Source organism: Crassostrea angulata, chromosome 1, assembly GCF_025612915.1.
Source record: "Crassostrea angulata isolate pt1a10 chromosome 1, ASM2561291v2, whole genome shotgun sequence".
Lineage (NCBI taxonomy): Eukaryota > Metazoa > Mollusca > Bivalvia > Ostreida > Ostreidae > Magallana > Magallana angulata.
The window spans coordinates 4,716,861-4,739,260 of record NC_069111.1 but is presented as its reverse complement, the minus strand read 5'-3'; the positions used below and the strand labels follow the sequence as shown (position 1 = coordinate 4,739,260).

The following is a 22,400-nucleotide window of genomic DNA, read 5'->3' as shown; positions in this document are numbered from 1 at the left end:
ATATATAAAAAAAAAACCTGAACCAATAAAAAAAGAGGCAAAAATAAACAATGATTTTAACGAAAAAAAACCCCACTTAATTTTATAACAAGTGCGACAAAATATAATATTCTTATTAAGCAACGTTGTTGCTCTTACATTCAGTAAAACAAGCATTGTATACAATGGCAAGGTTCATTGATAAAACATATGAAACAATTACTTATGGATCCTTACTCGTAAAACGCCACACCGTTCGCAAGGCGAAACTCTGGATGTACCAGTTGCAAGTGTCAAATTAACCACGATTTATAGGTACAAGGATAACGACCCTTCGCGTGTCCGACAAGTTCCCAGTACTACTGACCACGGAGCACGGCCAGGTAAGACACTTATTGTAACTACAACCAAAAAAAACGTTCTACAGCGGTAATAGAAATATATATAAGTTGCCTACCACTTCATGCATATTTTTTTTACTATGAAAATAAGTTATTTTTTTTTGTTTTGAATGGAGAGTTATTGCAATTCCATTTTAAATTGAATCATATCATCTGTGTATTTTAACATTTCATCATGATGCTTATGGTATAAGCATGCAATCAAGAAGTTCGTATTTAACTACTAAAAACATTTTTGTCACTTTAAAAGTCGTATGTAACCGCAAATTTTGACAAAATGCACAACCAAAAAAGATTAGGGTTTTAAAATCGTAATTGTATAGGCAAGTAATAAGATGGAGAGCCACAAAAATCTATAACAATGTCGTTGAAGAAAACTTTATGTATTGCCTTGATCTTTGAATTCTCGTAGCAATCAAATAATATGTAACGGCTACGGTAAAACCTTGCATTTGTATAATAGTTTTAGAATGCTATGACCGATTTTGCATAAATATACATGTATTTTATCATTGGTGGTTTCTGTAGGGATTGCTTTCAATTCAACATATTACGTTTGAAAGTATTCGTGATAAAAATAAATATCCAGTTGACCATATATCAGAAGAATTTATTGTTCAGTTTAAGTACTTGAGATATAACTTTGTCGCCATTGTCAATTCTAGATTTTTATTTAAAAACAGGTGTACGTACAATAAAAATCAGCTGTTTGTTTGACCAGAACTGAAGCAATTTCCGGTCTGAAAATCTAGACATTTTCTGAGCGAAGAAATATAAAACATTTAAAGTCGTCTTTTAGTTGTTTTTTTTTTTTTTTGGTCATGCAAATAATTATGCAAACTCATGAGGATCAATGAGGATTAAGAATCCTAGACGTGACTTCCATATTTTAAGGTACTACCGGTGTTTGTTACTTTGTCAGGTGTAGGAGAATCTCGACCTGTCCACTGCTGGTGTGTGAAAGCGTACCATCCAAGCGTAGAGTCGACACACAATGGCAGCTAATGCAAAAAATCTGGACCCGGAGAATCAGTAAGTTTTTTTTTCTTTTGTTGAAGATGACTTCTGTCATTATTCGCACAGCTTTAAGATGTCAAGCGCTGGTGAGTTTAACACGTGTTTGTCCGTGATCTATAGAGAACGCATGTTATATCTATAATATAAACGCGACATAAGCCATTTCTGAGATGTCAAGAGTTTTTAATGAAACGCTATTAGAATAAGCTATACAAATATCATAATTATACGTTAATTTTTCTTCTCAAAATTTTATGAGCACAAGGTTAGAGAAGAGAGCGTGAGTGAGCTTTCTAATAATGTTAGTTTATTTGTATGAATTGATTTTAAAAAGTATTGTGTTTAGGGCGGGGCGTTTGTGTTCAAGAATGTTCAAGATTGCTCGAGATGTAGATTCTTTTGATCATATTACTATTTACTAACAAAATCATTCTTCAGAATGGTTTGTAAAAAGATAAACAAATCGTGCTCAATGTAACATCTTATTACGGGTAATGTGCCAACAAAATATTTTTTCAAAATTTGTGTGTCTTACTCAATTTTGATTTTTATTAATTTAAACAACAGTTTACCAATATGATATACCGGAAAATGATACAAAGGTATATGAATTACAGAGTGTACAGATATGGATAAGGGGTTTATAGCGCGGGAACCTTTACTTACAGAATCATTGCAGAGGAGTCACATGAACGGGTTTCCAATAAAAAATCGGGTATCTGTTACTCCAAAAAATTCATAGGATTCTTAATACTCAATGTGTTGGTCGCTTACATTGTTGTCATATACCTGGCGACCAAAGACCCGGATGATAATGGTGACCAAGAGACAACTACCATGATGGCGCCGGGGGAAGCGCGAGGGGCGGACGAGGTGCACGTCAACACGGGGGCAGTGGTCAGTGACAACGTGGCCTGCTCAAACATCGGCAGGTCAGAGTTTTCCTCTTGTAATGTTGCAATAATTTTAATTGAACAGCAGTTTATGCAAAAATGATTTGTCTGGTAAATTTTGTATTTACTGCCACAAGGTAAATGAAAAATTGAATAACATTATGACTTTTAAATAAAAAATAAACACCCGATTTGGTGAGTGTTTGTGCAGAGATATCACACCTTTCGTCTGTTTCAGAGACTTTCTTTTGAAAGGCGGTTCTGCTGCAGATGCTGCCGTAGCAACACTTTTTTGTAATGGCGTCTTGACACCTCACAGTATGGGAGTTGGCGGGGGTATGCATCTTCTACCTTCTGAAGTTATTGTGTCCCTGCTTTGCATTTACTTACTTACAGAGTGATCCCTGTTGAACTTTTTAATTTCTAATTTGATGCGTAAAATAACTAGATTACAACATCTCTTACAAATCTATTTACCCGGATTGAATAAAACACATAAATCTGATCTACAATTTTGTTAAATTCCTCCGGAGGATTTATCTACTCGTCCCCTAACTGTTACGTATTTATTAATATATCTTCAAAGAACATGGGTTAACGCTGGAAACGTTATGTTTCTTTCGATGTGGGAGAAAGTACGTCTTAAACATGTGTATACCCCTACACATGCTCTGTTGATGACCAGTGATAGCATCAATGGAAGGCTTGAGACGGTAGACAAACAGTGGTTATTTTGACAACCTTACACACTGTACGCCTCTCTCTGCGTTAACGAACCCACTACCTCTTCTTTCATCAACGTGTCTGTAATGGCCATCAAGGGTCACATTATTTCGAACAAAAAACAATGCTGAAAGACATTTATCCTCAAAACAGAAATAACAAGATGAAGGCGGACGTATCTCCCTGGAGCTTAACCGTGACTATCGCGTCTCTCGACATATTTCCGAGATTACCCTCCCTTTAATGACCTTTTTATTTATAAATTGAAAAAAAAGCAAACATTATAAGAGACGCTAACTGTTTACTTTTAACTAAACCATTTGAGGTCAATTAACGCTGTAAAATTTCTTGTTTCAATACTTGAATGGCATCAACTCAAGCGCGAATGTACATGTATGGCGCAGTTGACCTCACCATTTTTTTACGATTTAATTTAATTTTTATATATATTCTAAGTAATCATATTCAAGTGATGTCTTTGTGCATTTTGTTATTGTAGTTTTGTTGCGTTATGTTTTAATGTTACAGGTCTGTTTATGGTATACTACGATGCCGAGTCAAAGAAATCTGTGTACATAAGTGGCCGAGAGAGGGCGCCACAGAACGTTCAAAAAGACATGTATGTCAACCATGAGGGCTGTTTTGGTAATGCTGTAGGTTATACATGCATTTCATTGAAAATCTGTTGTAGCATTGAATACATAGATGTATTTTATTAATTCAATCTCAACGACAAATTTTAGACGCAAAGTACATCGCTATACCTGGTGAAATCAAGGCTTACTGGACACTACACAGGAAATATGGCCGCCTTCCATGGAAAAACCTCGTCCAACCAGCAGTCCATTTTGCCAGAAATGGATTTCATATATCAAACAGTGTCGCAAAAGCCATTAAATATCTAAAAGACAATCTTCAAATAAATTTCAGAGATTTTCCTTCTCTATGGTAAGTATTTACTTTACAAATCGCTGTTTTACTCAACAAATATTTTCGAAAAATACTATAGTTCAATTTTTACGCGTTATTTGGCTAGAATATTTATTTTAAACACTGCATCACGTTAATATATTTGAACAATTTCTAAAAGATGACAAAATCAATCTTTATTTGATTTTTGCATATTGAAGTTATTTAAAACGCATCGCAATAGTTTGTTCAAAACCAGGGTTTTTTTTTATTTGAAATTATGAAAGTTTAAAAACCATAAATTAAAGCTGCTTGGTCCGATTTTATTTGTAATTACAGTATCAAATTTTTTTCCATACAAATCATTTATCTTAGAAAGTTATGGACTTTCTCCTATTTACACCCGCAGAATCAGTCTCCTTTCAAAGTTAGAAATATTCAAAGTAAATAAAAATAATTTCTCTTTGGGCAAACGAAAAAACAAACCAAAATGCATCACGGGAATGTTTAGAAAAGGAAACCGCTTGGTTTCGTCCCCAGAATGATTGGGGTTATTCAACCCGCATGCTATGCATCGATTGTAAAGAAAGCAGACTTTGGAAATATTAGCGAACAAAACGTACACATGTTTATTTGTAATTTGTCTGATCATTTCGACCTTTATTTAAAGCGATGTCAATGTCGTAATACAACATTACCCGTCTCGTCGTCAGGGGTGAAATTCAACATGAGGCGAAATAACGCGGTACCTTTTAATGTCGTTTGTTTTGTTAGCAAATTTTGTACGTATTTTTCTTCATTGAAATTTGGCATAATTGACGGGTAAAACTACTGCAATGTCTATTATTATACATATACTAAGCATAGCCATCGTTTAAAAGCGTGCATAAAATTTGATATAAAATCGGACCAAGCAGCTTTAAATTGTTAAACGGATTTATTTTCACCATGTACCAACTTTATTTAATTCGCAGGTATTACTTTTACAAATTATTAAAGGGTTATTTAGATAAAGATTTAAAGATGTTAGTTAAGATTGTATTAACTTTGATGATTCTGTTCACGAAATCTGACTTTCTACAGTTCGGTTTTTTGTGACACTGATGGGAACCCAGTGTCAGAGGGAGCTTTGGTCAGAAACGCTAAATTGGCCGACTTCCTGGAGATGATAGGCGAGAAAGGCCCGGATTATCTGTATAACAGTTCCCTGACTGACATTGTGGTCAAGGAAATCAACGATCAAGGTAGGACTGTTTACAGACAGGTCGTGAACAGGTCCTTAGTTAGTTTGTACAATTAGTACTAGGCCAAAGCTATCCTGCTCATTTGAATACATGAAAAAGCACCAGCTAGGTCGTAACAACTACTACTGTGGAATCATTAGAATTCGTGGTGGCTCAATTTTCATGGTATTCGTGGGTAGCTCTCGCCCACGAATTTACATCCTCTACGAAAACTAATTATGAAAGATTGAGTTTTCCTACTGACACTGAAGACCGATGCATACATGAAATTACATCCCTACAAATAATCAAAAAACCTACAATCTACGAAAATTGGACCCCGCGAAATTAAATGATTCCATATATAATAAGATAATGTATATTCCTAATTAAACGCGTGGAATTAATTTCCGCGTAAAATCGCGAGAAGCAGCTCTCGCAATTTTAAAATCTCGCCATTATTTTCTGAGAGTTGGTAACTATAAGAAACAAGGAGAAAAGTTCCTCGGTCGTGATTTTATATTCTCGCGATTTTATGCAAACCGGATAGATTGTGGAATTAAGTACTCGCGTAATACAAGGAATTAATAGTAGTAAGCAAACTTTATCCTTATGAGACTTCATTGAATAAGCAGATCTGATAACCCTGTAAAATATTCAGTGCAAGCAAACTATGGATTGCTGTTGAGTCTAAATGTTCTTGACATTAAGCATCATCACGACGTTTGTGACTAGTGGGCGACAGCTATCATTGATAACCAGTTTACAGATGTGACTCATCATTAGTTTCATCCAGAATAATTCCATTCAAAAAATGGACTATAGTTTCTGAAATGAATTTGTTGCAATGAGATCGTGATTTGTAATATCTTATACCTTCATTCTCAATGTATATATGGGTGACATATTTAACTTACAAAACTTACGGGACAAAATTTAAGTACAAGTTGACGTCTGTGTTTCATGGAACGACTGACTTTGATGTTCAAAGTACGAAACTGACAAATTGTCTATATAGCACTATATAAATAATATATGAAACAGTATAATTGTCTATGAAAAAAATCCATTTCTAGTATCCTTCAAATTCTGGGACAGAGAGGATCTGGAGACGTACCACGCGAAAGAAGATTCGGCGCTGTCCGTAGATCTAGGTCAGTGGACGCTTCACACCGTCCCCGACCCCAGCGGTGGGCCCGTGCTGGCGCTCCTGATGAATCTGTTCCGAGGTAAGTAAGCCAATCAATGACGTTGTTTCACCTTAATCTTGAAAACTCTCTGTCATTAAATAAAATGGGTTTTGCAATTGCTCTTCTCTGTTATTAACCTGTGACGGCATAATGGCAGTTTGAACACCTTTTTCATTGCATTTCTTTCTCATAGATATTTCTTATAGAATATACATATTGATAGTGGCCTTTGACGAAACAATTATTCATTATAATGAGTCAATAACAATCCTATGTACCAGTCGTTAACATCATTTGATTCATCATTATTCATTTATATACAATTTTCCCCCAGTAACTCTTGCAATCTGATTAAAGAATTTTTAGTTTTATACGACTTAAAATAGTTCGGTTTGGGGCAGTTTACGCTTTCTTAACCGCCTAGTGGTGTATAAAAAAAGCGTTTTCAAACCATTTTATATCGTTTAAAACTGAAAAAAATTCATTGCTTTATATATTTTATTACTTTTTTGCTATTGACTGCGTGTTAAAAACAGTCATTTGACTTTTTAAGAAATCAAGTTATACAAACTTCAAACGTACCGTTAGGCAAATTGATATGTTTTTGTCGTTATTCTTAATATGACGTAGGCAACATTATTTGTACAATATAAAATAATTTTATAGCCAATCAGAATGTGCGTTACAACCAGAATTAAATTATTTTAAAATACCGAGAGATCTGTCAACGAATAAACTTTAAAAAATCTTTGATTCAACCAATCAGATGGCAAGTTACGTTTTTCTGTAAGGGATATCGTGACGCCATTTTAAAAATGATACGAGTATAAATATTGGTTGATCAATATATCTTTTATTTCCGACATTATTTATTTTTTCATTACCATTAGAACTGAAACTTTCTAAAAGCATCATGGACGCAAATCCAGCTGGAACCTACCATCTGATGATAGAAGCTACCAAGTTTGCTTACTCCTTTCGACCAAAACTTGGAGATGGCGATTATGAGCCAGATGTAAAAAACGTAAGAAATTTCTTTTCCTATAATACTAGTAATAACTCCTCTTGAAGTGAAGTGAATTAGTTTTTCTTTTCTTTTGGATCCTTTAACAGCTAGTCAATCGTTTAGTCTCAAAGAAACTTGCAAAGGATCTAGCTGCTCTAGTCGACCGAAACAAAACGCATCCTGGAGACTACTATACCAACAATACCATGATGTCACAGGAAGAGCACGGGACAAGTCATGTGTCTGTACTGTCACAGACAGGGGATGCTTTATCAGCGACCAGTACCATAGAGTATTAGTAAGCCAACGACATCAAAAACTATCTCACGATTCTATAAACTATGTAAATATTAGGTTATTAACTGATAAAAGCAGATAATGATATAACATTGAAGTAATTTAAAATGAAGTAGTACATGTATATCTAACGTTTTTCATTCCGATGATTATGTATTATATTCAAACTATTTGAAATGTTGCTAATTTACTATATTAGACTTTTATTTACTATATTAGACTTTTATTGACTATAGTAGACTTTTATTTATGCTTTTTGCAGTTTAGGTTCCTTGTTTATGTCAAATAAAACTGGCATAATTTGGAATAATGAGATGTGTGATTTTACCCTCAAGCGAACTAATGAAGAGGTAGATTGTGACCTTGTTATATTGTTATTTTTATAAAACGAGAAAAAAAGAAGATTATGGATGCAAAAACCAATATCACAGCACCTTGTTTGTTTTTGCAATAGGTACCGGAAGTAAATTCTGTAAAACCCGGAAAACAGCCTTTATCATCCATGGCGCCCGTCATATTTGTTGATAATCAGAGCGGGAAAGTACGGCTCGTTACTGGCGCTGCCGGTGGCACCAGAATAACCACCACCGTGGCACAGGTAACAACTGTTGTCGCCGATATTTCTTACATCAATCTTAAATCAAATCTCGGAAACAAAAAGTAGTAAATTTAAATCGCACCTTTTATATATGATATGCTAATTGTTTGGGAATTTATTAGGGGAGGGGGCTCTAAACTATGGCGTGTAAAACGTTGATTTATTAAAAACTTTTGTGATGTATATTCAAAGTTTTGTGATGTATATTCAAGATCTTGTTATGTAGGTACCAAATCTCGTGATGTATATTCAAAATTCTGTGATGCATATTCAAGATCTTGTTATGTATACGCAAGGCAGCAGACTATGTTCTCGGAAAAAAAGCTGCACATGACAGAAGTAATTGCCAGTCTACAGAATATTACCCACAATGCATTTATTGCACATATATCGAGATTTATAGAACATATATCAAGATTTATAGAATATACATAACAAGATATAGAGCATATATCACAAGATATTGAAAATACATCACAAGATTTCGAACATACATCACAAGATTTCAAATATACATGTACATCACAAGATTTCTAATATAAATCACAAGACTATAGAATATACATCATAAGATTTCGAATATACATTACATAATTTTGAATAAAAAAAAACAAGATTATAGAATAAACATCACAAGATTTCGAATATATATCACAAGATTTTGAGTATACCTCACAAGATTATAGAATATATATCACAAGATTTTGAATATACATCAATAGATTTCCAATGTACATCATAAGATTTCCTTTATACAACAATATATTTCGAATATACATTACAAGATTTCCAATATGCATCACACGATTTCGAACATACATCATAAGATTTTGAATATACATCACAAGATTTCAAATACACATCACAAGATTTTTTAATAAAGCAACGTTTTACACTCCATAATAAACAACCAACTCTTTATTTGTTTGAATCTTGGTCATCTCATGAATCATAAAGGGACTGGGACATGATTTGACTTAAAATTTTTCAAAGTTTGTTTTTCCATTTTTTAATGTTTATACTGATAAATATAGAGGTTTATAATATTTGAAACTTAAATATCAAGTTGTAAGCAAGATACAGAGTTCATAATTCTTTGTTTTGTAAACAAAGCTCGAATTTTGTCATTTTTACATATGTGTTGTAGTGATGTAAGTTTTAATGAAATGTAACTTCCTTTTGTTGATAATAGTATTTATGAAGATATTGAATTAGTTTTAATTGTTTTTTACATGTCACTTTGTCTAAGAAATGGTAAAATTCTACATTACATTTTTTGTAAACAACTATAAGACTCGAGCTTTGTTTACATAACTATCAATTCTTACCTCTGTATCTCGCTTGTAACTTGACTTTAACATTTAATATTTTGGTCAATCATTTAAAATGCACAAGTTAATCATTTTATACATAAAAAATAAAAATAAAATTTTTGATCTCAAATCGTGTCCAAGTCCCTTTAATTTTAGAAAACTTTGCTTTGTTAAAAAATTCCAATTACATGAAATATTCCTTCTCAGGTTACCCATAATACCCATTGGCACCTTTATACAAATCATGTAAGTGACATAAAAATTCCAACATACAAATAATTAAGATGATAAAAAATACAAATAACCCTAATGAAGTCGTGTGGTTAATCGAATAACTCGGCGGTAACCAAAAAAATATTTTATTATTTTACAATAAGCTTACAAGAGTACACAAAATCTAATACATTGCATAGAAAGGCTAAAACCAAGTGAGAAAATTTTGCCAACAAACTTCTCAAATCCCCAGATCTAATTGAATTGTACTACAGCGCATTTGTTGTTTTATATTACAGTCAAGACAAACTTGATCTATTTTGATAATACTAATGATCCTAAGAAGAAAAATTACAGAAACTGCACACAAACCTCAGTGAATGCGCTTAACAAGCTTTGCATGTATATTCTGTCCTAGATCACTGATTATGCCGGGATTATCTAGCTGCAGACTCGTCTTGGGAACTTCAAAGACGATTTTTATCAGATCAGATCATCTGATGCCGCTCTATTTCTCTATCGGATCCGAGTTTTGATTGTAACAGTTTCATAAAAATCTGTTTCATAAAAGTCTGCGCAGCCAGAACTTTTCAGATTTATTTAAACGATTGCAAGTTTTCACTAGATTTTTTATGTCTTTGGACTGTGTTATAAAGTTAATAGTATATTTTTATGGGAAAACGTAACTTTCCGCAATAAGCCACAACTTTTCGTTGGATGACAGTTTGATTTATACATTTTATTTGCCAATGCCTTTTTCTTTCTTTTTCCGAAGATCATTATCTTAGAGTTCTCATGATATTTTGGGATTCTAGCAAAAACCGCTTTCTTCTAAATTATTTTGAATTTTGAAACGTTCTGTAATTCCGAATTTTCGTGAAGATGTACTACATTATAATATGCATTTATTTCTATATCAAAAGCTGCTTTTAGAGGCATTAATTCAAAAATATAACTGCCTTAATAAATAGAGAATAACTGCCTAAATTAGCATTTTCATATCGTAAAGTACCTAGATGTCCCGAAGAGAGACGGCCGGGGGCTCCAACATACGCCCTATCCCTCTATATTGATCATAGATTTCATTGCGAATAACCGAGAATTTACAAAATTCAAAGTACTCACAATTATAGCAATTTATTTTAAGAAAATAATCCTGTTTCATTTTTTTTTATTTTAGATTGCTGCAAGAGTGTTATTGTTCGGTGAATCCATCGAAGAGGCTATTCGTAAAAAGCGATTTCATCATCACCTTTCTCCAAATGTTCTAATGTACGAGTTTGGATTTCCAGAGGTACAGTGTGTTGAATACTTTTTTCATAATTAATAGCATTGTTTTTTCTTCGTTGGTGGAACTGCCAGAAAAAGGATTTAAATGATAAACGACACAAAGTCACGGACGTAAATAAAAATGACAAACAAAAATATGTCTCAAACGATTCTTCGCGGTTGGAATCCGACACTTCGCCGAGCCGTGTTGCATTATGGCTCTCACTGTGTTTGTAGCATAGTCGAGTTAATGTTTGGTATCCAGGTTAGCATGTTTATGACATAGCAGGAAAAATAGAAGCGTATCCATGACAAATTGAAGTCGACAGACAGGGGAAAAGGAATTAATCAGATCGCATTATCTGGTTATCAAAGGCTTCATGCTTGCTCCCTCACAAAATACATAATGCAGGTTGTATAAAGATGAGCCAGGGAAGATTCAACTGTTTGTCTCTAAGATAGGGCGCCAGTAACTCATCTACAGATTCGTTCTGTATCATTAATCAAAATGTTTCACCCCATTTTTCTCGTTTAAATGCATTTTAATTCGAAGAAAGTATTATATATAAGGCAAGTTTGACAGATATGTGAATATAACGCAACTGTTTCCGAAACTATCAACTTTTTATAAAGTGCAAACATATTATTAAGTGCGAGGTGTAAAGGAAAATCAATGTACTAAACAAATTCATCACAGTTCAAACACTGAAAGCGAAAGTGGATGGCTAATTCATCATTTGTTGAACTCGCATCCTTCATTCCTGAATGACATCACAATAAGGTCACTAAGTACCTTTGATGAAGGAAACACTTAACAACATATCACAACATTTATTTCATCTTTTTTCCTTAATAATAAGTAAAATTTATATCTGTAAAATTACAATCAAAATTTATTTCGTATATTGATAAGCTTACATGTAGGTGATTTATTTGGCTACAATATGTTTGTTTATTTCTCCATACGTGGTTATTAAGAGCCTTGAGTTTTACAGGACATCGTGTCACAGCTTGAGGATACATATGGGCACAAAACGAAGAAAAGAGAAAGATACATGGCAGTAGCTGAAGGAATTGAACGATGTCCGGTTACAGGTCAGGTTTCTGCATTTGCAGACGTAAGGAAACTTCCGGGTGGTGCTAGCTTTGTTCAGAAAACTAAATTTATCTGATGATCCCATTAATATTTTTATTCGATGTTTATAATATGTTTATAAAACATGTCTTTCGTTACTAGGCAATATATTCTGTATAATAATAATTCCGATATTGGTATAGAAATGAACTGGACATACTGTACGCATTGTATTTTACTAGAATTGATTGATTTATTTGAACATATATCATAAAAATACATAAATACCTTTACTTTGAGAATTAAATTATAAAACTTCGAACTGTTTTTAATAAAAAAGAAAAAAAGTATAAAAACATAATGAAAGGTGTTAGATTGTCTTCAAGTTTACAAAATTCAACGTCTTTTTATTATTTATCATACATTAGTGTACAAATTTTAATGACAATATAGTTTTCTATCTTAACTTTTAAAAGGTGAATTATTGTATCAATTTGTATTTTTGTATAGATTTTTATAATCCAATTTTTCGGTTGGATTTTGGTGGGTTTTTTCTTGGGTTTGACCCCTTTTCTTTAATTAATTGCATTCACCGAAACAAAAATTTTATTAAGGCATGGTTTAAACTAGCAACGACAAGACACAGACAATTATTGATACTTAATTATGACCAACAGTCATGTGCGACATCGCTCCAAGGTCATTGCTATCGCTAGCTAAAGTAACAATGAAACTTCCGGTATTTTAGAATCGAACCCAGCCCTGCACGCATGCACCACCTCCCTCAGAAACAAGATTAGTCTGTCGATGATGAAAGTATTACTCCGATCAAAGACGGGATTATCGCAATGTGTACTTTACTGATAATCAATCAGAATATGTAATGGCGGATACAGGACTCATCTTCTCTGCTTCCTGCTCCGGAGTGACCGAATTGTATGTTGATAGCTATGACGTGCCCCATACAATGAAGCCTCTTTATCATTGGATAAATCGCAAAAATCTGGAAGTGGGTGCTTTTCAATAATTCACGTCTTACACTTGCTCTCTCGAATCAAGAGGGGGGGCCACCATGACCTTGAGTGAAAACGTCATCAGACGAGAATGACGTTTTAGAGATGGTTGAAAGTCTTCCCTAAGAATCGGTTCCTGTCTTTGGGTTGAAGTTTATTCAGGGGCAGTATTAGCTGTCGACGAAACCGCCCTGTAAAAATACACAGTTGCTTAATCATGTATTTGTAAACTTTCAGACAGACGAGTTGAATTACGCAAGCCGTGAACTAATCGTATATCGGTTATCATCTAGTCTTCTTATCTCCTCTTTAACAGTTTCATCGCTGATGATTTTGGTGTGAATTCTCTAAAGTAAAAATTTTCAATTTTTAATTTTTTATGATTTAAAATATCAATCAAAGTACATCTTCTCCAAAGAGAAGACCTTGACATTCCTTGCAACAAATGAATGAGGTCACAGATACGTGACGTCGTCACGTAACGTCGAGTTTCGAATATTTTAAAAACACAAGACGCGTTGTTTGAGTGAAAAGGTTCATGTGATAGTCATTAATTTTAGCCTAATTTTCAGAAATATAATTCATAGTAAATGACCCATACCCATTCAGCGCCAATTATTTTACATTTTATTACCTTCTCTCAAACCGTTGTTCACTGCATAGCAATAATTATTTGTGCTTTGATAACTTAAGATTTTACCAAATGTATCTATATTTTCTTGGGCTCACGAACTTTTCTACACTCGTATGTTCAAGCATATTCAAAACCTGAGGGGTGGGGTGACCTAACCACATCCTTTTTTTGTTATATATATATAATATATTCGCATACAAATAACCCATAATCCAACTATGTTGAATAAATGAAATATTAAACATACCCGTACGTGTTACACATAATAATCTATTCAATTAAATTAAAATGACTTGTAATTAAAGCATCAAATTTTATTAAAAACACATTAATACTATGATAGCAACATGCACACATGTAAATGTCTTGTTTTGGTGTTTTTTTTCCTTTCGATAATTTGCTACGTGTACATGTATCTCTGATTTTATATTGACAGACTTCTTTCTGTGTTATTTAAACCAAATGTCAAAACTAATATGTTAGAACCAGTTCAAAGATATCGTTTATCAGTTCGGCACGAGCTTATCTTGTCGAAAGGCACATTGTGATTTCCTCAGCGTAATTGTTTTCAAACAGTTAATTTTACAGGAAACATAATTCTAAGATATCGTGGAAATTCCCGCCAAACAAGCTGACGTGAAGTCCGGAGGGTAATCGATTTGTACCCGCCTTCCTCCGTGTGCCCCCCCCCCCCCCCCCCCCGAGCTGCAACATGTCTCTCCACAGCCGCCTGATGGCTTTCCCACGTGGTCAGGATGAAATCCAAAGCTATCAAGAGATCGCGGGGATTGTTTGAGCATCTTTTCTTCTGTTTAAACACCAGCGGACAAATGACAACCGCTTTGCTAACAAATAACTTCCAGGGACGTCACTCGATCGGCCCATAATTGAAAAATCAAAGATAAAACAAGTAATCGTTGAAGATAAGACTGGCCATTAATCAAAGTAAATTATTAATAAGTTTTTTTCAAGATCCCGGGATTCCAATGGACAATATTTACAGAAAACGCAGGTGCACATTGTTTTGTTCCTGCGGATCCTTAATGAGTTAAGTTCTATCGTCAGAATAGTGATTGGGTGTAAGTGCGATCAGCTAATCATCTTCTGTGTGTATTCATTTAACTGTATTGGTAATCAAAAGGAAAATATCGAACCCTGTACCTTAGTGTATATTATAAACACAGGAGACTTCATGGAGTTCTTATACACGTCTTCATGTTGTTCTATCTATTTTTATTTCCTGTACTCCTGTCTACAACAGATGGCAGAGGATATAGCGAGCTCTCTCTGATTCTGTGAATCACAGGAAAAGTTTTACTTACATTGAACCGACTCCTTATTTAAACAGAATAAACTGTTTATAAGATATGCCAACATTTCAATTCTTGTAATATATACTCGCGGTGTTTTTTTCAACAACTCCCATCTTGAGTGTGAACTGCCCAGAGTGCACGCTGTGGGATTGTTGTACCAGTGTTTTCATCTGTGATTGGTATGTTAGTATATGCTGAGAGACGTCTATTGACAATATTCGTGTTAATATGCATCGGGCATCTGCTGGGGATTCACGGGCTTCCGCGTCATTGGTAGAGAACCATCCATCCATCAATTCGCGTAACTCGTATTACTCCACTGTGGCAGCGAGTCATGTATGATAACTGTGTCTTGTTAGTATCGGATGCTTCGCTTCACTAGACTTCATTTAATTTAATGGATAACTTTAGACGGTCAATCTTTGCTCCCAAAACGTCCATCATACCTATTCCGCAGTCCAGGCGGAACGAGAACAAAATTGTGCTCAATGTCGGAGGAGTCAGGTTCGAAACCTACAAAACGACGTTAAAGAGCATCCCTGACACCCGACTGTCATGGCTGTCCGACTCCACCGGAAACACCCCGGAGTTCGACCCGGTATCCGGAGAATTCTTCTTCGACAGGCATTCCGGCATGTTCCACATGATCTTAAACTATTACCGCACGGGGAAGCTGCATATCCCTATGGACGTATGCGGCCCTGCATTCGAGGAGGAACTAGCTTATTGGGGCCTGGACGAGAACCAGATAGAACCATGCTGCTGGAACACGTACCGGGCCCATAGAGACGCCCAGCAGACCCTGGCGGAGTTCGAGGGCCACGACCCAGAGGGCGAGAGTGACGACGAGGAGGAATCGGCGATGAGGGAGAGGTTCGGTATCTCGGAGGACTTTGTGGAGGTCAAGAAGTCAACCTGGGAGAGGTGGAAAATCCGGATCTGGAATATCGTGGACGCACCAAGGACAAACCTACTGTCACGTGTAAGTAGGGCATCTATAATCAAACTAGGTTCAGTAATAAATTTTATTGCATTAGGCTACGTGACGTGGTTGAATACTCTCTACAATTTAGGTAATTGTTGTTGATGTAACGCTTTTTTTCTTAAATTTTTAAAGTAGCTTTTGCAGACTTAAATATGTCAATTTGAGTCGGTTGAATATTCTCCGTAATAAGAAGGACAAAGTAATTATGTAGTGTCTATCTTCTAAATTCTTCCAAGCTTTCATATGTCTTGATATGTTCATTACACTTAATTCTATACAGAAATGCTTGTAAATTGATATTAAATGAAAGATAATTTCTAATGTATCTTTTAATGCCTTTTAATGCCTTTGGATTTTGTAAATGATACTTAAGCGGTTTATTTATTTTAGAAGAACTAATTGTGGCTTTCTTTACATCAGCATGAAATGGTTGCACGTAAGATCTCAATATTATGACTATTAGAAGGGAATGATAATTGCGCGATGCTCGTTAGACCAAAAAAAAAACAACAACTAATGGAATTCTTACAAACTCAAAAATTAATACATGATAATTTCTAATGTCCAATTCTGTGACCTTATTACTGTGGGGTATTACCGTAAGAACTGTAGCTAACATTGTGAACACGTTATAGTTACCCTTAATGTTCTCATAGCAACCAAACGTATCAGAATATAGTTGATAACTTTTGAAGTTTAGTCTCAATACTTAATAATCACAGCCATTTTGCTCTCATCCGATTCCAAAGGTTCCATCATTAACCCGTTTATTAATGAGCTGGAGCTCTTTTTGTGGCGCATACTTTTGTAATGCAAAGCTGTTTGTTCATTATGCTGCTAAGAAATAAAGATGTCAGGGTTTTTTGGAAGATCTACCAATTATGTGAATGTAATACATGTATTAATCCTAATGATTTGTTTATGTGACGAGGTCAACGGCTCAAAAGCCAATTTGGCTACTTCACATCCCTGGCATCTTAATTTCATAGTATGTTAACAATTAATTTTATTCTTTTATAATTTTCAGATATTTGCCATCGTGTCTGTGTTCTTCATCATTTTGTCCATTGCATCGTTCTGTCTTGAAACTCACTCCAAGTTCCGCTACGACATTTCCAGTAACAGTTCCGGAGAACCCCGGACGATCGTAGAGCAGGTCCGGAACACCCGTCCCCATGTCCTGTTTCAGGTTCTGGAGTATATGTGTATGGTATTCTTTACATTTGAAGTGACCGTCCGATTTATATCTTGTCCAAACAAATCAAAGTTCATCAAAGACTTCTACAACTGGATTGAGCTGTTTTCTGTGATTCCATTTTACTCTCTTATCATCGCGAATTGCATATCACCTGCCTTTATGACCACAGATATAGGAATTTTCATAAATGCCATGCGTTTCATTCGGATTTTCCGTATCCTGAAACTGACACGTTATTTCAGCAGCCTTAAAGTCATTGGACATACAATAAGAGCAAGTGCCAAAGAGTTGCTCCTGTTGTTCCTGGTTCTCATCATTGGAGTTCTAATTTTCGGTGTGTTAATCTACTTCGCAGAACAAATCCAAGAGGACACCCAGAATGACTTTTCAGACATTCCAATCAGTTTTTACTGGGCCGTGGAGACCATGACCACACTTGGTTACGGTGATATCGTGCCGAGAACTATGACCGGCTATATCATTGGATGCGCGTGCGCGGTTTGTGGTCTCTTGATGCTATCTCTTCCGGTCCCCATCATTGTGAGCAATTTTACACTATATTACACCCATGCACAGGCCAAAATGAAATTGCCAAAGAAAAATAAGAATATTCTTGTCGGCGCCGCCAACGCTTTAAAAGAGAGTTCGTTTGGGACAGTGACCCCGGTGGAAAGTAACGGGTCTGCAGGAGGGGAGTGTTGTAAAGAGTCCAGGCGGAACAGTAACGACAGTGCCCTGGGCAGCTGCAATAGTACGGGTAACTTCATTTATTCCTCCCACCTTTACCCGCCTGTCCTCCTGGCTGAGTACTGTATGTTTGTAAAAAAAATAGAGGATATTCAAACATTCCTAATGCATGTGACTTTTCAACTTTTGTTCTAATTACATGTCTCTGTAACTAATTTTAATTGCATGATAACTTTCTACTCCTTCATGATTTGATAACAGAGTGTATAGTATACTAAGTGTAGTTTTCCTACTTCTAGAATCTCCTCAAAGTATGAAAGAGCAAGTTGGTATTAGTGTTATATTTACAAACGAAACCCCGCCCGGAAATACGTCACCTGCCAGTTCCGGGTCCCCGGGACAAAAAAGGAAACTGTCTGATATCAAGGAAATACCGGGGCGGCGCTGTAGTAGTCTGGAGGCCCCGTCCCCGACCATTCACAGACTGAACCGCTCTGGTAAGCTTTTTTATCAACGGCGAATTGGCACTTCCATTTCGTAAATTTTGATTCCACAGGATGGGTAACTGTGCATATACAGAATGACAGGTTGATAAATTGCATGTAGTGTTTTTAGTTTGTTTGATGGTTTTTTTTTCTCTTAACTTCTTAAACATGTACATTGAATTCAAACGGATGTCACGAAAAGGAATGGTTCTTGGTTAATTTGATTTAATTTGAAATGAGCCAAACGTCTTACTTAGTTCATATGAAATCTGGATAAGCATAATGTTTTACAACTATAGAGGTTTTTTACTGCTTCTTGGTTGTGAGTTACTTTGAAAAAAAAATATTTTCGTGGTGGTCTTGTCTTACACATAGGATCTTTATTGGCCATTATCCCATTATTTCTTTTATCAATCTTTTACAACTAGCTTCCTTGGTTCAAGCTTCTTTGACACAAAATAAGACCTTGTTTGGATTCCTGTCGGCATTCTGAGGCAGGAAGAGAAACAGTTTACGGCAGTCGTTGAGTGATCAGAGACGGTTGACGGCAAGCAGGGGAGAATTGAAACAAACAACCTCCCCTTTTATATCACCAAAAAACGAACATCCATTAAATAAACCCAAGTCATGTATACACTCCGTGCATTTTCATGCCTACGGTGTACCTTAAAACTTTTGAAAACAAAATTTTTCCAAAAGCCGGGAATTTTAGTAGATCAATTTGTTTGGTTATAAAATAAATTCAATCTGTATTTAAAAAATGTAACTCCGAAACAAAGTATTATTATTATTTTATTAAAGAAAGTTATCTAAATTTCGATTCGATTCCACCATATAAAATATCAAGAAAGCAGATTTTGCTTATATTATATTTTCCATTTTCAAAATAAAAGGGGTTTGAGTAAATTATTCCGCATAGAAATAAACTGAGAGCCCTTGTTTTTGTGACGAAATAAACCCCATAGTTTAATGATAATTAGGTCGTTGTGTAAAACGACTTTCCAGGCGGCTAGCAATGTTTGGACGCAGAAAGAAGTAAATACAGATAAGAGTGTCTTATATGGTTTTGTAAATAAATTACCCTAAAAGTGGATGGTTGTAAACACATTCCCTACTGCGTTTCGTCTGAAAGCAAAAATGATTGCAATTGACGAAAAGAGATTCTTTACGGAATTCGCTGTTAAATAAGTTTACAAGATGGTGAAGAAAGTTGGAAACAAGCGCCCGCGTATTGTAGACAGGGACTGTCTCGTTAAAAACAAAAATAAAACTAATTTTTATTGGAATGGCTTAGTCCCTCTACTGAACCTTTGTTCATAATTTCCGTCTTGTCCGGAATGCTGTCAGCTGGAGGGTTACTATATACGACTTGATTTTAACGACCAAAAGCAACAAATTTAATCACTGAAATGGTTCGTTAAAATCATCAAGTCCACTCATTTTGCCAGCTGCAGTAAATAACTGAATAACACTCACTAAATTACATTTAGTAAGCACGTGACGGGATTTCTCGTCCTAATCAAACACGTTTCGGCGGGTGAGTTGTCTTTGTAATAGAAAAACACCGTGTGGTTGATTGTAACATTCAATGTTCATTTGATTATTTCATTTTCTTTCCACTGTTGTGATAATAGTGACACGCTATAAAAATTTGTTCTGAATTGTTTCGTGTAAAACATGTTTCTTTCAGTTGTCGATTCGTTCATTCTCTATCGGTAAATACTTTCCGAACACGCAACGATAAATAGTTGTTTTAAAATCGTAATGTGTATAATTTTCTGCAAAGCTAATAGCCGAAACTTTATTTTTTATTCTCGTTTTTTTCCACCCTTGAATTATCCAAAATATATTACCAGTATTTGATTTTTTTGATATTGTGAAACACCTCCTGTCCTATTTTTTACGGATAGGTAAAGATTAATGTCAGACATACCGGTATTAGCGATCGAACATCCGTTTTTGTTAAGACAGAACATAAAACAATAGTTTTAATTGAGTGAGATAGATATTTGCCAGACAAGCATCGAATATTTCTGCAAGGTGTTGCGATGGGTGCAATCCCGCCCTGTCATAACTCGCTAACGAAATTCATTAACTGAATTATTTGGATTGTTTATGTGAGCAACCAGTTCGTCCCTAAAACAAATGCCTATCTTTTACATTATGTCTTAAACTCCAGGATATTTCGATTTATTTTCAAAAAAGTGAAACATTCGTCTCGTGACGTCACGCAAAGTCTATTTTTATGAAATTCTATTTTCTTTCAATAGAAATTGCAAACAAGATTAAAGATGAGATATAATTGTTGATATATCATCGAAGAAAATATATATTTAGGAGATTCACTGGTTCGTTACCGGTATTAATCATAAATAGTTCTGTAACTTGTTCGTGGGTGATAGAATTCCTCCTTGCGCAAATTAGAGCCCTATAACTTTCATCAAGCTCGTATGTATGATTATCTTGAAACAATATGTTCTCAAGAGCTATAAACAATAGAGCGGCATTAATTTCTGAGTGCGATAAAGTGCATGTATATATATATACAGAACCGGTTCTCTCCTCAGAAACAATAGAATACTATTAGATGTTCTACACAGCATTGGCTCTGTTGTATAGAATGGACAGAGATGAAAGCAGAGCCCGCTCAATCCCACTACACGTGTTTACAAAGAGAACCTAGCGCGAAAGCACATCGGGATTTGATTGTTTTTCAAGATGTCTTACTTTGGCCATTATCGGGGAATTCGGAAAGCATTTATAGGTGTTTCCGAAAAGTGTTTTCAGAGCTAATAATGCCTACAGATCGTTAATGTCCGAACTCTATGAAAGTTTTCATTTCAAACACGATTCTATTTCAAACGCAAAAGAATATCAATTTAAATATGACAACTTTTCATCTGACATCTGGGAAAGTCGAGTATATAGGATGTCCTTTAATCTAAACAAAACTCAGCATGAATAATCTAAAATCATGTACGCATACTCAATAGGCTTATGGGTTTTTTTATTGTATAATATCTAAATACTTAGAATTTGGTGTTTAGTGATCTTACTTAATTTAGACTATTACATTCTATTAATCTAAAATCCTGTACGCATACTCAATAGGCTTATGGGTTTTTTTATTGTATAATATCTAAATAGTTAGAATTTGGTGTTTAGTGATCTTACTTAATTTAGACTATTACATTCTATTAATCTAAAATCCTGTACGCATACTCAATAGGCTTATGGGTTTTTTTATTGTATAATATCTAAATAGTTAGAATTTGGTGTTTAGTGATCTTACTTCATTTAGACTATTACATTCTATTAAGATGTGACATTTCACCGTGTAAAGTAACAATATTACATGTATATTCTTTGACAGAACGTATTTGATTGAATTGATTCATGAATGGTATTGAACTGATGTTTTAGGAACTGGTTCCCTGCGATTGACACCTGCCAAGCGACGTTCCATCACCGTGTTTTGATTGGCGGGAGCCGCCATTGAAGGTAGTCGATTGGTGGAGTTTCAATCATTGCTCACGTGTCGGTGACAGGCGGAAGCGGGGGGACTGTGCTAAAGTACAAAGTTCACGTCATTTGAGGATATTATTATCTCAGTGTGGAATCACTGACTGTCAATGTCCGAATCATCACTCCATTACTTTGTGACTCACGTGCTGGGTTTAATTCGCTGTCTGTGATATGAAGATGTCAATAAAGTGTGTATTAATCAATTTCACTGTGTTATGATTTCAAGAAACAAGTTGATGTCCCATTCTATATATATCGCCTATTTCTGACTTGTGTTTCTGGTATAAATATTAATATTTTGAATATTTTTAAAGAAGAATAACTCGTGTTATGTTGAAAAGAAATAAAAGAACCTACAATACATATGCCACAAAAGTTAAATTTAAAAGAAATAACTAGCCTTTCATATGGTGTGCCTCACTATCTATAATACCATTTTATTTGTTCATGAATG

At 34.9% G+C, this 22,400-nt stretch overlaps 2 protein-coding genes across 5 annotated transcripts; both read left to right on the top strand.

The window, feature by feature from the left end:
- Positions 1–310: 310 nt before the first annotated feature.
- Positions 311–12,428, top strand: LOC128188760 (glutathione hydrolase 1 proenzyme-like). Its single transcript, XM_052860014.1, has 14 exons — positions 311–362; positions 1,303–1,412; positions 2,066–2,329; positions 2,529–2,626; positions 3,542–3,658; positions 3,757–3,961; positions 5,006–5,166; positions 6,222–6,374; positions 7,226–7,359; positions 7,449–7,639; positions 7,901–7,988; positions 8,093–8,236; positions 10,943–11,056; positions 12,027–12,428. Exons 2-14 carry the CDS (start codon positions 1,375–1,377, stop codon positions 12,201–12,203), a joined length of 1,884 nt encoding a protein of 627 aa, XP_052715974.1. The 5' UTR covers positions 311–362; positions 1,303–1,374; the 3' UTR covers positions 12,204–12,428.
- Positions 12,429–12,536: 108 nt separating this feature from the next.
- On the top strand, positions 12,537–22,162 carry LOC128188769 (potassium voltage-gated channel protein Shaw-like). Of its 4 annotated transcripts, none has more exons than XM_052860036.1 (4): positions 12,554–16,048; positions 17,079–18,000; positions 18,236–18,433; positions 21,845–22,162. In XM_052860036.1, the coding sequence occupies exons 1-4, from the start codon at positions 15,464–15,466 to the stop codon at positions 21,898–21,900; spliced, it is 1,761 nt and encodes a 586-aa protein (XP_052715996.1). In that variant the 5' UTR covers positions 12,554–15,463; the 3' UTR covers positions 21,901–22,162. The 4 variants fall into 4 exon arrangements, with proteins under 4 accessions (XP_052716010.1, XP_052716004.1, XP_052715996.1 ...); XM_052860026.1 differs by having other exon boundaries at positions 12,555–16,048; positions 17,079–18,006; XM_052860050.1 differs by lacking the exon at positions 18,236–18,433 and having other exon boundaries at positions 12,537–16,048.
- The last annotated feature ends 238 nt before the right edge of the window (positions 22,163–22,400 follow it).